Below are 15626 nucleotides of genomic sequence, written 5' to 3' on the forward strand. Positions count from 1 at the left end.
TAAATTTAGAATGTTTCTGGTTTATTTTTTTATTGTTTTATACTGTTTGTATTATTCAATTTTATTTGCTTTGTTTTATAGTTTTTTTAATATATGTTTTATTGACAGAAGTATTAAGGGGTTTGTGCAGTGGGCTTTACATACATTGACTGACTACAAAGAAATAATTGCTAGCAGAGTGTACACACATTGGCTATTGTAAATAGAGAAAACGTGCAAGGAGTGTGCAACATTGACTGACTTGAATAGGGAGGACTGACTTGGTTAGAGAGATTATTCAAGGAGTGAGCATATATTAACTGATTTAAATAAAGAGAACATGAAAAAAGTGTTTTTTCTTTATTTATTGTCTAAGTGTTTTTGTTTGGGCAATCAACCTTTTAATTTGATGTATATGTATATATATACATATATAAATATATACACATATATATATGTATATATATATGTGTGTATATATATATATATATATATATATATATATATATATATATATATATATATATATATATATATATATATATATATATATATATATAAATATATACACATATATATATGTATATATATATATATGTGTGTATATATATATATATATATATATATATATATATATATATATATTATATATATATATATATATATATATACATATATAAATATATACATATATATATATATATATTTTTATTTTATTTTATTTGAAAAGACATGCTTTGGACATGTATATGTATATATATACATATATAAATATATACACATATATATATGTATATATATATATATGTGTGTATATATATATATATATATATATATATATATATATATATATATATATATATATATATATATATATATATATACATATATAAATATATACATATATATATATATATATATTTTTATTTTATTTTATTTGAAAAGACATGCTTTGGACTGCACCAGAGTTAATAACAGACATTGCAAGTGGACAAAGAAAAAGAAAAACAAAAGAAGGAGACATTTATAGTTATGGTATAATAATGTCAGAAATTGTTAACAGGAGTGATCCTTATGCAGAGAATTCTGAAGATTTAGAAATACATGGTAATTTTTTGTTAGATGTTGTATTATATTGTTACATATATACTTTACATTGTTTAAAATTAAGTATTTATAACATGTAGTTATTTATTACCATTAATAAATGAATAATAAATAATAAAGCTATTGAAATAAAGCAACATGTTTTTAATTTTTGTGAAGCAGTTAAATGAAAGCTTTTAAAGCTAATAAATGTTTATAGAATAAAGTATAAAAATTTTATTTAAATTGAATTAAGTTAAATAGTTAATAGTTTACTACTAAAAAAGTTTATAAAACAACAGCTTTAAAGTAAGATACTAAATTTGTAAGAATTTCTATAAGTCTTCAAAATGCCCCATAGTTCATAATAAATGGAACTAGTAAGAAAACTTTCTCTGTAAAGAATGCCCATGACTTATCTTACTTAAAAATTAATTCTGGTAAGTATCATATGATTGACAGCTTTGTCCTGTTAACAAAATATCTCTTTACATAATATGCATTTTACTTTTAATAACTTATGTTGGTAACGCAGCAAGCAAACCACTTCAGCCACTAAAACACACTAAGCTGCCAATTTTTAACACTATTTAAAAAACAAAAAAACAGAATAACTTTATAAATAAAAGTGAATTTTTATAAAAGTAAAAATATTTATTGAAGTTCAAAAATGTTTTATTTTTTATTTTAAAAAATTGAAAAAGATTTTAAAAAAAGGGAAAGAGTAAGGATTTGAACCACGACATTTCACTTCAGAATGCTGCGACCTAACCACTTCAGCCACTGGTGTATTATTTGATGAAAGTTTCAAAACTATTAAATAAACAAAAGACTTTTTAAAATGACAAATAAATGCTATAAATCAAAATTAAGGAAATTTTGCTGCAATTCAATTTTAAAGTAAAAGTAATACTGTATAACTTAATATATGTTTTAACATTACATAGTTTGAAGTTTACATAAGTTAGATATTTGCATACGCTTTTGTTCATATATTCTGATACAAAAAGTGTTGCAACTCTTTCTTGCTATTAACTAGGGTATAATGGCTGGTGTGACTTCCGAATCAAACACTCACAAATGAGTAACGGCAGCAGCATTAAATTTAGTATTAAAATATTATAGGATTCATGTTTAATTAAATTAAATATAGTATTAAAATATTATAGGATTCATGTTTAATTAAATTTAATTTAGTATTAAAATATTATAGGATTCAAATTTTCAAAATTGCCTTTCTGATTAAAAACTGGATTTAATAATAGTTTTAATACATTGGCCTATTTTTGACTAACTATTTTTGACTGAAACTTCTGCTTACATTCAAGTTCCATTGAAATCTAAATTTATTTTTAATACATTATATTAATATTATATTCGTATAAATGTTATGTGTGTATATATATTATATATTTAAATTAAATTATGTGTGTGTATATGTATTATATATTTAAATTTTATTGTAAGTGTAAAAGTGTAAAAAACATATTAGTGCAGTGCCAAAATAAATCTGCAGGAATACTGCAGAAATTATTAGTACTTTTATAGATGTATTTATATATATATACATATATATATATATATATATATATATATATATATATATATATATATATATATATATATATATATATATATATATATATACATATATATATATATATATATATATATATATATATATATATATATATATATATATATTTAAGTACTTTTAATTGTTTGAGTTATATTTTTATCATATTGTGGTCTTATTTTTATCAAAAGAAAATATTTTAATAAAAAAAATCCGAATTTTTTGAATAGAGACTTTCTTCTAGTCATAATATGTTTCAAGTCAATCATGAAAATCATGAAGTCATATCTAAAAATGAAAAACTAGTAAACGAATCTGTAGCTATTTATAACTCTATTTTTTTATTTTTTCAGTTATTTACAATTCAATACAATTTTTTTAAAAAGTTGTTTCTTGGTCCTTATTTTTATTTTACTTGAAAAGTTGACAATCGTCAGTTGTTTACTAGTTTAAATTTTACATTACAACCTATCTTTTTAAATATTCTTGCGGTCGAAAAGTATTATAGAATTATATCTGATATCAAAATATTATAGATATCATAAAGAATGTTCAAGAGAAAAAATCTCCTCCATTTCGTCCAAAAATCATATTGGATGAAGATTTGCATGAACATTACTACACATTAATGTATGAATGTTGGAGTGATTATCCTAATCAAAGGCCTAGTTTCGACAAAATAAGTGCACGATTAAAACGAATTGCTGGGCGTAATGGTGGAAATTTAATGGACAATATGATAAAAATGATGGAAAAATATACAAATAATTTAGAGGATGTAGTTGAAGAAAGAACAAGTCAACTCAAGGCTGAAAAAGCAAAAACAGATGAACTTTTGTATAAAATGTTACCAAAATCAATTGCAGAACAATTAAAAAACGGTCAGCAAATTACAGCTGAAAGTTTTGAGTCTGTTACGATATTCTTTTCTGATATTGTAGGTTTTACCTCATTGGCATCAATGAGTACTCCAATGCAGGTAGAGTGTTTTTGTGTTATTTTTTAATATTTTATATAAATTTCTATTATAATGATTTTGAAACTGTAAGTTTTATTTTAGGTTGTTGATCTTCTTAATGATTTGTATACTTGTTTTGACAGATGCATCGATAACTATGATGTCTATAAGGTTTTTAATAGACTATTATATTGAAGTGTAACTTTAGTAGGGTAAGACGGGGTAAGATGGCAAATATTTTGAAAATCCTAAGTTTTTTAAAACTTTCAGTCATGAATCAATAATATTTTGTCAGTATGTATTTTTTTTTATCACAATGATTCATTTCCTGCATTAGTTTTAAATTTAAATTTAATTAAAAAAAAAATTTTTTAATTTTAATTTAAAAAAAAATTTAAATTTAAATAAAAAAAAAAATTTAAATAAGAAATTCATAAATTTGTCATCTGGTCACGTGATTGGCATAGCAAGTAAACTAACAATGCGTTTTTTGTCACTTTATAAAATTTTAAATACGAATAACTACTTAATCTTAAGTATCGCAAAATAAACACGTGTTGCCAAAAAGTATCCCTAAACGAGATACACCCGTAGAACACTGATTATTAATAACCCTAACAGAAAATATTTTTTTCGTAAAAAAAAAACTTATGCATATAAATTCATCTTAACAATATTTAAAGAAACCAATTTATGTTTTAAAATACAAGACATATACAGGTTCGTTTCCCCCGATTTTTAATTTTTTTTTTTTTTTAAGTTGTGAAAAACTATCCTAGCTTCATATTCCATCTTGCCCCGTTTTCCCCTATATATCTGTGAACGCTTATACTATCAGTGTGTCCATTTTACTGCTGAAAGCAACTTGAATTGCAAAAAACTTTTAAATGCTATAATAGTATTTGTTTATAAATACAAGACAAATATACTTTTATTTTCTTTTATATAAATTTATTTACTTTTGTTAAACTGTTTATTTCCTAGATGAAAAAAAGGTGGTTGCTATGAATTTTAGATATCTTTTAAAATAAAATTTGTTTGAATTTTATGTAAAGGTAGAAACAATTGGTGACGCGTATATGGTTGTTTCTGGACTTCCAACAAAAAATGGAATTTTGCACGCGGGAGAAATAGCTACAATGTCATTAGACTTGCTACATCATATCGTATCTTTTAGGGTTAGACATGTCCCAGATCATCATCTTCAATTAAGAATCGGAATACATTCTGGTAACCTTTTTACTTTTATGCATTTTTTTAAAAAAAAAAAAAAAAAACCTTAACAAAATAAATGTTTAAATTAAATTTAGGTTCGGTTGTGGCCGGTGTTGTTGGTTTAAAAATGCCTCGATATTGCTTATTTGGTGACACTGTTAATTATGCATCACGTATGGAGTCTAGTGGCCTTGCATTGCGAGTTCATGTTAGCCCTGAGTGCAAAAAACTTTTAGATGAATTAGGCGATTATTTACTTCAAGATAGAGGAGCCGTATCTATGAAAGGGAAAGGAACAATTCACACATATTTCCTAACAGGAAAGGTTGGTTTTGATAAGGAGCTACCCGATCTCCGCTTAGCTGTAGGACTTGAAATGCACGACTTCAAATGATGTTTCAAGCACTTTAAATCAATGCTAGTTGGATATTGCATAGATTTTGCAAGATAGCCTTAAAAGAAAGCCCTAATTGTTCGGATGATACCCTTAACCAAGTAGAACTTGAGGCTTTTAGATTCATCACGAATTCCGCAAAAGACATGTTGTACAAACAAATAATCTCAGGCTTCAATTTATAGTTTTTATACTGTAAAATGAAAATACAACAAAGAATCTTTGAAATGGTACTACATAGAACAACACGAAATTTAAATGTTTTGATGCATTTGATTATCCTGTTGATTGTGCGATTTCAATGTTTAAATATTTATTTGCACATATTTTTATATAATTTCTGCATTTTTTTTTAATTTAGTTTTAAAACTAGTCTTCTCGTCGGTTTTCTAGTCGAGTAGATTAATAGAAAAACGCCTATTTTTAAAATGCTATTTTTTCAATTTTATCTTATTTGCTTTTGTTAAATAACTTCTCAAAGATTTCTTTATAAATATCTTAGTTTTACTTTGTTTTTAATCAATTGTAAATAAAATTCTTTGTGCCCTCTAAGGGTTAGTGCTTATTGTTTTTTTTAACGCTAGTGTAAATGATATTTTTAAACCAATGATGTCATATTAAATGATATCTTTTTATTAGGAAGTTAAAGAGAAATTTTTTTACCTCCAAACTTTTCCTGTTTTGCGTTATTGTAGACTAGAAAAAGCAAGAATTTCTTTTTCTTAAGCTATAAAGAACCTTGTATCTATTCCTCTTTTTTTACTTTTTATCACTGCAATTTTAAATATTTTAACCAAGTTTTTCTTGTTTCTTATCTGTCAATGCCAATAATCATTTAGCAGCCTTGACCCAATGGTCAGATTACTGACTTCAAAACTGAGAGATATGTGGTTTAATGCGTCATTGGTGAGAAAGACAGTGGAGAGCTGTATCGTTTAGTGTTATTCCGCGTTATTTCTTAGACTTAAACAAACCAAAAAAATAGTAATGCTTACCCGCATTAAATTATCTAATTTTAAAATTTTGTAATACATTTTTAGCTATATATATTGATTAAATAGATTTCTTGCTAAATCAAGCTGTATAATCGTATAGTTAAACAATCAGCCATTTTGAAAATGTATAGTTCTCTATCTATATATTTATATATATATATATATATATATATATATATATATATATATATATATATATATATATATATATATATATATATATATATATATATATATATATGTATATAAATAAATTATGTTAGTATATTCTACAAACCGAGTGCTCAATGTTCTTAAGGAACAGAGCAATAATAAATTATATATATATGTATATATAATTATATATATATATGTGTGTGTTCTTAAAGAACAGAGCAGTAATATATATATATATATATATATATATATATATATATATATATATATATATATATATATATATATATATATATACACACATATGTACACACTACCATTCATAATTATTCGAATGGCATTAACTTTTTTTTTTTAATGCTATTTTTTGTTTAGCTATTTTTTATGTTTATTTTTGCTGTATTAGATAATTTAAAAATATTTTGGTTAAAATGCTTTGATAGAAATCATAAGAATAATAAAAATGCTGAAGTGGGAAAAACTACATAAAAAAAGGACCATCAATGACTGTAAACGCAGACCGACGCACAGTGGAGTATTTAAGGTCAAAAGTTGATCAAAATTATTTTTTGGCTTTTATCGATTAGATAAACAATAAAAAGCAGTTTGAAATCGTAATATAATATTTAAAATAATTGGGCAGGTTTTTTTACCCAAAACACTCTTTTGCATATAAACCATACAAAAAGAAGTTTAAAAAAAACAACTAAACGACAATATAAAGTGTTAAACTTCAATTAAAACATTAAATGCCTTAGGAGTAAAAATGTTTAAAAAAAGTGATGCAAATACAAACAAATTTAAAAAAAAAGGAAATACGCAAATACACATACTATAAAGGTGAAATAAACCCTACTATAAAGGTGGAAAAAAAAATGAAATAAAAAGATATACTTAAAAAACGATAAAAAATAGACACTAATCTGATTCATTTTCGTTACATGCCTCCTCTTCATATTGTTGTTGTTTGTTCAATGTTTCTGGTAGCAAGAACTCTAAATAAAATAAACAGAATTTATTTTATTCTTGAGCCTCTTTCTAGCACTGCTCAACAAAGGATCGGAACTTAACAGAAGTCTGTTGAGGATATCCCTTTTGAGCCTCAGCTGCCTTCTTCCGATAATTGACCAATAGGCAATATTGCTTGGTCAATTATTGTGGTACCATGTCTCAATATCTTGTGCATTGTAGTAATCATTGGGTACCATCCAAAAATTTCAACATAAAGTTCTGCTGTCAGTTCTGCAAACTTTTCAAATTTGTTGATATCTATTTTATACCTACTTGACAAGGTTTCCAAAATGATACTACAATTCTTAATAAGTCCAATGTTAACTCCTGTAGTGCAGAATGAGGTTTGAGGATCTGAGGAAAATCTTCTTGATGTATTGCCATCATTAGTATTTTCGAAACCTGCAGTTGGAATATCCGCCCCATTTTCTCTTTGAATTTGTTTTGTATGTTTTTTTTGTTTCGGCCACAATTATTTTATCATCTTGTGTTCTCGCTAGCCATTATTTATGGGAATGTGGTATGATAAATGTAATCTAATCTAATCCTTGCATGTAATATCGATAAACCAAATTTAGGTTTATCGATATTACATGGAAGGGTTAAAATGTTGGCTGCAGCATTGCATACTTTTGCATCAACCATTGTAAATGCTAAGGTATACTTTATATGTATAATACCACCAAAAAACTTCGGTATTTCAGTTTTTCTTAAGTTTTTTATTTGATTTGAGACATTTCTTTTTAAGTTTTTTCTTTGATCTGATAGATTTCTTTATTTGTTATATCTTTAGTTTCATGGATAAAACAAATTCGTATTGGGTGACAATATCTTGTAGAAGAGGGCACTGGGTTTTGCCAAATAATCTTCTGGCTACCAATATGGCATATAAGCCGTAGAGCCACAAATAAGCTTTAAAAAATGTTAGAGTTACTATCTGTACTATTTTGGAATTTTTGTATAAATGTTTGCTGCTGTAAGCCATCACAATCCCATTTTGATAATACTCTAAACTGCTTCTTTCTTCTTCGTTTAAGGTTTCCAAAACTTCATCTAAATATTCACACAAGCGTCTAGATGAGTGGTCTAGAATATTTTGTAGTTTAATTTCACAACACGTTTCTGAAACTGTCATTGCCTCTTGCGGTGGATAACATTGTTTTTTTGATTCTTTATAAAAGAGAAAAACATGGATAAATATTTGTGTTGGCTGCATGAATTATTTCATATTGTCTCCTTGTCATATCGGCTTCCATAAAAATCAATAATGCTTCCGATGGTGTGTGTTTTTTTATAATATTCGTCTGAATGGAATTGAACTAAAAGTTTTCTCTATATTTTTTTGCTTTTTCCGGTAAACAGCTAATATCTTTTATTATTCAGGACGCGTCACAATGTCCTGCATCATGCTGACTCATTTGGGCAGCATAGGTTAGTTGGTCCCTCAAAGCTTTTTTTCTACGTCTCTTCCTTGGCGAACTCAACACCTCGAAATCTTTTGATGGTCGACCAGGTCTTTTTATTATACAGGTGGGTAAACTTATAATAGCATTGAGCTATAGTTCATTGCGCTTCAAAAAATGTTCTTCTATGCTGTTAGCAGCTATCCATTTTTGTTTAAAATGAAACTTAAAAGTATTTAAGCCGTTTTTTAGTCAACTTTGTTCATTTTCAGTACATTTTGTAATAATTTTGCGATGATCTTCTAAAAAAACAAATTTGTCATCAATTTTTTTCTTTGGGTATTGTTTCATAACATCGTAGAGTTCTTTTCTAGTCATCTCTTTCATCATTGGTTGGGATTCTGAAAAAAAAAAAGAAATAAGTTTTTGTTCAAAAAACAATGTTTTTGTTGTATTATTTAATCAAAGTTAAATTTTAAAAAATGGAAGATTTATGTGGAACATTTTGTTTCAAAAATCTCAACTAGAATAACTAATGTTAAAGTTACATAAAAAATCTTAGCTTAATTCGGCTTAATTCATATACGAAAACAACTTTGAATATAGTATTTACAAAAAAAAACCTAACGTTTTTAGTCTCGAATATATATTAACAAAAATCTCACTTTGTTAAGTAAAATGAAGAAACTATACATTTATTTTGTATGTGCATACCTTCTTCTTCAATGTTCATTGTGATTTATTCAAGGTTTTACAGTATACAAGCATAAATAATACTTTTAAAAGTTGTGTTTGACTGGAAGCGTAAAAAACAAATACAAAAAGCTCACGCGAAGTCCGAGTTTTAACTACTGTAATACCTGGAAGGAGGCGTGGGCAACACTAAAATTGTTATTTAGTGATGTAGCCTTTATAAACCTTTCTTGATATATAGCTAAGAGTATACATTTACAAAATTCTTGTAATCGACTTTTGATCGACTTTTACTTTGAAATACTCCACTGTGCGACGTGTCAAAGTTTTAAATCTTTGGTTTCAAGATAAGATTGATTGTCTGGAAATAAAAATCGTTTAATATATGATAAAATAGTGTGTATTATTGACTGTAAAACGTGGTAGGTGTAGTGTTAAGGTGTGAATGCCACAGGTGACTTTGTGAAAATTGTAATTACAAAAGTAGTTTACTTGCACACTTAAAAAATTATGCTACAGCTTTGGAAAGATGGGTTAATGAGAAGCTATTATTTTTTTCAAAAGAAAATGAATTGAAGCTTCTAAAACATATTTTTTAAAACTTGTTTAAGTTATTTGACTGATTTCGATAACGATCAAATATTAGATAAAATGATTTAGCCTCCCGAATTAAAAGTAATGTCAAAGACGAATGGTTCATAAATGTGGAAAAAACTGATTAGTTTGTGGCATAAAATTGACTTCGACAAATTGGATATGTCGTTAAATAGAATTCCAAGATTATGTATGGCGGTTATTGTCGATAAGGGTAATTAAAAGGCAAGCAAATTATAAATTAATCTAATCGGACTTACCCAGTAGGCACGCAACGTTTTATTCACGTTTCAATCACGTGTATTTTAGGTGACTTCGTCCAGGTTACTATTTTACGTGAAAGTTACGTGAATGTTACGTGCCAAAATATCGCGTCTAACGGAACTTTTTTTATTCTTAATAAAAACCTGTTATAAGAAATATAAAATAATATTTTTTATTATATTATTTATTTTTTTATAGTATAGTTTTTGTATTCATTATATTAGTTATAATTATTTTACTTTTATGATGATATAATTAATTTTTATTGTAGTTTAATCATAATTAAAAAAAAAAATTGGTCTATATAATATCTTATAACGCAATGCATTTAAAACAGAACTAAATAATCCAATATATTTTAAGTTGTAATATATAATACCCAGTGGGCACAGGACCTAAATAAGACGTCTTTTGAACGTTTAAAAGACGTCTAAAACGTTCAAAAGACGTTTAAAAGACGTCTTTTTTACGTCCTGTGCCCACTGGGTATCCAAATCGCAGTGGCTACGGGTACGTCTAGACGTATTCCTAACAAAAAAAATTAAAGATACGTCCAAACTTTCGGACGCGGTAGGAAGGTTTAGACGTATTCCTAACTAAAAAAGTTAAAGATACGTCCAAACATTCGGGTGCGGTAGAAATATTTAGACGTATTCCTAACAGAAAAAAGTTAAAGATACGTCCAAACATTCGGACGCGGTAGGAAGGTTTATACGTCTAGACGTACCCGTATAATACGTCTAGACGTACCCGTATAATACGTATAACCCGTATAATACGTATTACCCGTATAATACGTATAATACGTATAATACGTCTACCCGTATAATACGTCTACCCGCATAATACGTCTAGACGTACCCGTAGCCACTGCGTATCCAAATTACATCAAATTAAGTTAAATAAATTAGTACCAAGCGTCCCTATTTGCCACACAAATAAGATTAAACTCAAATACAAGGTATGCTTTTTTTCTACTTTATGATAAAATATTTTAGACTGGCGAATTTGTCCATTTTGCTTACTTAATTTAGTACAAAATAAGTTAGGTTATAACGAATTTAATATCAAATTAAGTAAGCTACATGGACAAATTATAAGTTCTAGCAGAACTTATTCTTGATTCTTGAGCAATAATAATGTCTGTAGAACTTCTGCATACATTATTGCTCAAGAGTCGATTAGATAAAAACCAAAAATAGATTTTCTTCTATTATTTGGTTTTTAATATAAATATTATCTTGAAGAAATTCTTTAATCTTGTTGATAAAAATTTTATCAACAAGATTAAAGAATTTCTTCAAGATAATATCAATAAACAAATGTGTTATGTTATTTATTATTGATATATGTATATATTATTATTATATACTTTATCTTTTTGTAATATATGACATCTTGATCTTGTTCTTTACTTGTTTAAAAAGGTTAATACTTATTTATTTCATTTTTTTATATTATTTAAATGTTATATGATTAGTATATATATTTGAATTGTATTTATGAAATTATTATTGTATATATTATATGACTTTTATTACTATTGTTATTATGTACAATATAAAACAGGTTATTAACGCGGATTTGTTCAATGTTTTCCCCACAAAAAGATGATTATGATGCTATTGTATTTGAAACTGCATTATACTTATCTTTCGATGTTGACAACTTTCCAATATGCAAAGCAAGTTTCTCTCAAATATAGCTTTGCTTTTTTAAAAAATTGTTTCATGATTTAGATCAAAGAAATAGCAACACCAGAAAATCTTGTTGCCAAAACAGTTGGCGACTCACCATGTAAGACTTGTGTTAAAAATATGTGATTTAAGATAATTATTTAATAATCATATTATTATTTAAGTTTTTATTTGTTTCTTTTTAGCTAAATTTGGTGTCGCTAGCTATTATTGGAGAAAATATCGACTTATTCATTAGATAAAGTTTGATGCATGCTCTTACCCAGTTTCCTTCACGTTTCAATCATGTATATTTTAGCTGACCTCGTCCAGGTGACAATTTTACTTGATTGAAGCATGAAATTTACATTGCCAAAATATTGTGTATTTTGGATCTTTTTTTATTCTCAATAACCTATGATTAGAAACTTGGAAAGATATTCTTTATTTTATTTACTATTTTTTTATAATTGAGTTTCAGGGATTTTTTTTGTGGGATATTCCCGGAATACCGGATATTTTTCTGAAATTTATCTTATTCTAAATATCCGAAAAGTTTTCCATACATGCAAGTTAAAGTATATATTATTGTCATCAACTTGGCTGAATGCAAAATTAAGGGAAAAATTAGGGGGAAAATATTCTGAATTTTTTCAGGATATTTTCCACAAACAATTTTCTAAATTTTTTAAATACAATGGTTATATGAAATATGTAGTTTATATATTCATTATTGTAATTACTTTTTATTATACTTTTATAATAATATAATTATTTTGCATTGTAGTTTTATAATAATAAAAAAAGTATCAGGGTATAAGATATCTTATAACATCGCAATGCATTTTTGACAAAAATAAAATATCACATATAATATTTTATCTAAACATATTATATTATTTTATATCTAAGTTTTATCAATTTAGGTTTAATAAATATATTACAAAGCTTAGTTAAAAATTGTTTAACGTATGGCAGATAATTCTCATATTGCAACATGCAAAAGATCAAACCCTTTTTTTTCTACCCTATTATATAATATTTTAGACTATTTAATATTAAATTTATTTAACTACATGACAAATGATAAGTTCTGTATAAAATATTATTGACTAGAAAGATCGAATGGTATTGTTATGTTATTGCATAGGAATATCATTCTGTAGTAAGACACAATAACCTTTTAACTTTTAAAGTTTAAGAAAATTCACTTTTCCCTCTCTTCGTCTTCTTTTTTGATTGCACCCTGTAGCAAGAATTTAATTTAGTTCATATCTTGTTGGAGAATGCAACTTGATTCTGAGTTGAATTTTCAGCACTCGGTATTTATTGGTGACCTAATTTGACAATAACTTATTATACATACTTTTAGTTTTATACTTAATATATTATATATAATTAGGGGTAGATAAATTAGGTAGTAATTAGGAGTATTACATTTTTAAAAATTGTTATAATTTTTCTGTGTGCATTCTAAAATTACATTTAATGTTCAAAACTTTGTAGATTATTCATTTAAAGCAACTTCGTGGGCTGTCACCTTTGCATCTAGTGAGTTAATGTATGAACAAGTTAATGCAGAAACAAGTGCAAATATAAGAAGATGGAAAACAAAGAAAACAAATTATTTAATCAGATGTTATCACATAAGGTGAGTAAAGGTCTTTTTCTAATCACGCACATCGTTATTAACTTTATATATAGATATATATTTATCTATAGACAGATATTAGATATAGATATATATAGATAAAAAATATTTTTTTAGACTTGTATTTATTATTTTGTACTTCTTTTTTTTATTTATCTGTCGACTTTTTTGTTATGTCTTTTTTTATTAAATCCTTATTTATTTTTTAGCAATAAGAGTATAAAGTTAGAAGGCAAATGACTTTTTTTATTTTTCTACATTGTATGTAGTATTGTTTTCTTAAAATTATTTAATGATTTAGATAAAAGAAAACAAATAAAAAATTTTGTTGCCAAAATGGTTGGCAACTTACCAAGTAAGATTTGTTTTAAAAGTTTGTGATTTAAGATAATTATTAAATAATCATATTATTATTTAAGATTTTATTCGTTTCTTTTCAGCTAAATCTGATTCATTAGATAAAGTTTGATGCGTACTCTTATAGGAGAAAATATCGACTGATTCGTTAGATTATGTTTGGAGCGTGCTTTTATGGGGGAATATATCGACTGATTCGTTAGATTAAGTTTAAAGTGCGCTCTTTGTGGATCGAAGCGTGCTCTTCGTAAGTTGCAGATCTATGTCTTTGCACTCATTACTTATTGGATATAAGAAGGATATTTTAACAAAAGTGCAGCTTTTATTACAAATTCAAAATGTTTATGTCAAGAACTAATATACTGACTAATAAAACCATGTACTTTAATACGTATTAAATATTTCCTCGACGATGAGTATTTTTTCTTTACACGAATCCAAACACTTCGTTTTTATAAAGCATAATTATTACTTAAATATTACGTGCCAAAATTAACGCGAAATTCACGTCTTTTAGACAGTTCATGGGGACCAAAAAGTTACCTAAATATCACGTGCCAAAAGTAACGTGAAAAACACGTCCATAAATCTCGTGAATTGGTCATTTCATGGGGACCAAAAAGTCACCTAAATGTCACGTAATACTTTTTTTGTTTTTGTAAACCTAATAAAAAGGAAGATAACATATAATTCAGGTAGACTCATCTCCCAATAGTAAGTAAAACTATGGTATCTTATTTCGAAAAGTACGACCGTTCTAAGATTATGTACGGTAGTGTATATATACATATGTAAAAATATTTTCACTGAATAGTAATATGAATTACGTAGTTCATATTATTATTCAGTGAAAATATTTTTAATACTAATTTTCAAACTGAAAAAAGCGCTTAAACTGAAAGGAAGCGCTTAAACTGAAAAAAAAAAAAAAGTTCCAAAAACCTATAAACATAAATACATATCTTTTTATAAATCAACTCAGCATCCTTATATATCAATATGGCATTGACTCTTCAAGAAATAAAGAAAATGTTTGGCGAGTTTAAAAAAGAAATGTTTAATGAGTTTAAAAAAGAAACCGAAGCTGTGTTCAAAAAACACGAACAAACAGTTTTAGACATAATACGTGGAAATCTGAAAACTATAAACGAAAGATTGGGCAAGCTTGACACCTGAGAGCTTGAGACCAATGCTAATGAAAATGTAATTAAAATCAAAAAAATTGAAAAAGAAATTGAAGAAATAAACGAAAACATCAACTTTAACGAAAACATTATTGATATGTTATTGATGGTTTGTTGATCTGCAAAAAGCTTTTGATACTGTCAACCATGAAATTCTATTATAAAAGCTGTATCATTATGGTCTAAGGGGAATTGCTCTGAACTGGTTTAAGTCATATCTAAACCATCGTCCACCAAGTTTTACTATTGGTAATATCTCATCCACTACTAAGTTTACGTCTATAGGTGTTCCTCAGGGTTCAAATCTGGGTCCCCTCTTCTTTTCCTTATTTACATAAATGATTTAAACACTTGTATTAATTACTCAAAGGTGTACCATTTTGCTGATGAAACTAACCTTCTGATTGTAGATAAGTCTTTAAAAAAGCTAAATA

The 15626-nt window shown here is 26.2% G+C and overlaps 1 protein-coding gene and 2 long non-coding RNA genes across 4 annotated transcripts in view; all 3 read left to right on the forward strand.

The window, feature by feature from the left end:
* Nucleotides 1-5830, forward strand: part of LOC100205101 (atrial natriuretic peptide receptor 1) — a 48380-nt gene extending 42550 nt beyond the window's left edge. For both annotated transcript variants that reach the window (XM_065816587.1, XM_065816588.1), the window contains exons 11-15: nt 925-1086; nt 3178-3620; nt 3702-3770; nt 4655-4829; nt 4910-5830. In XM_065816587.1, the coding sequence (XP_065672659.1) occupies nt 925-1086; nt 3178-3620; nt 3702-3770; nt 4655-4829; nt 4910-5208 (1148 nt within the window). In that variant the 3' untranslated portion in view covers nt 5209-5830. The remainder of the gene's footprint in view (nt 1-924; nt 1087-3177; nt 3621-3701; nt 3771-4654; nt 4830-4909) is intronic.
* A 5369-nt stretch (nt 5831-11199) lies between these two features.
* LOC136090285 (uncharacterized) lies at nt 11200-12296 on the forward strand. The gene is made up of 3 exons (XR_010643312.1): nt 11200-11285; nt 12064-12121; nt 12207-12296. It is a non-coding gene; the product is annotated as an uncharacterized LOC136090285 (long non-coding RNA).
* Nucleotides 12297-13512: 1216 nt separating this feature from the next.
* Nucleotides 13513-14197, forward strand: LOC136090286 (uncharacterized). Its single transcript, XR_010643313.1, has 3 exons — nt 13513-13651; nt 13953-14006; nt 14092-14197. It is a non-coding gene; the product is annotated as an uncharacterized LOC136090286 (long non-coding RNA).
* The last annotated feature ends 1429 nt before the right edge of the window (nt 14198-15626 follow it).

The sequence above is a fragment of the Hydra vulgaris genome, chromosome 13 (assembly GCF_038396675.1).
Source record: "Hydra vulgaris chromosome 13, alternate assembly HydraT2T_AEP".
NCBI classification, from domain to species: domain Eukaryota; kingdom Metazoa; phylum Cnidaria; class Hydrozoa; order Anthoathecata; family Hydridae; genus Hydra; species Hydra vulgaris.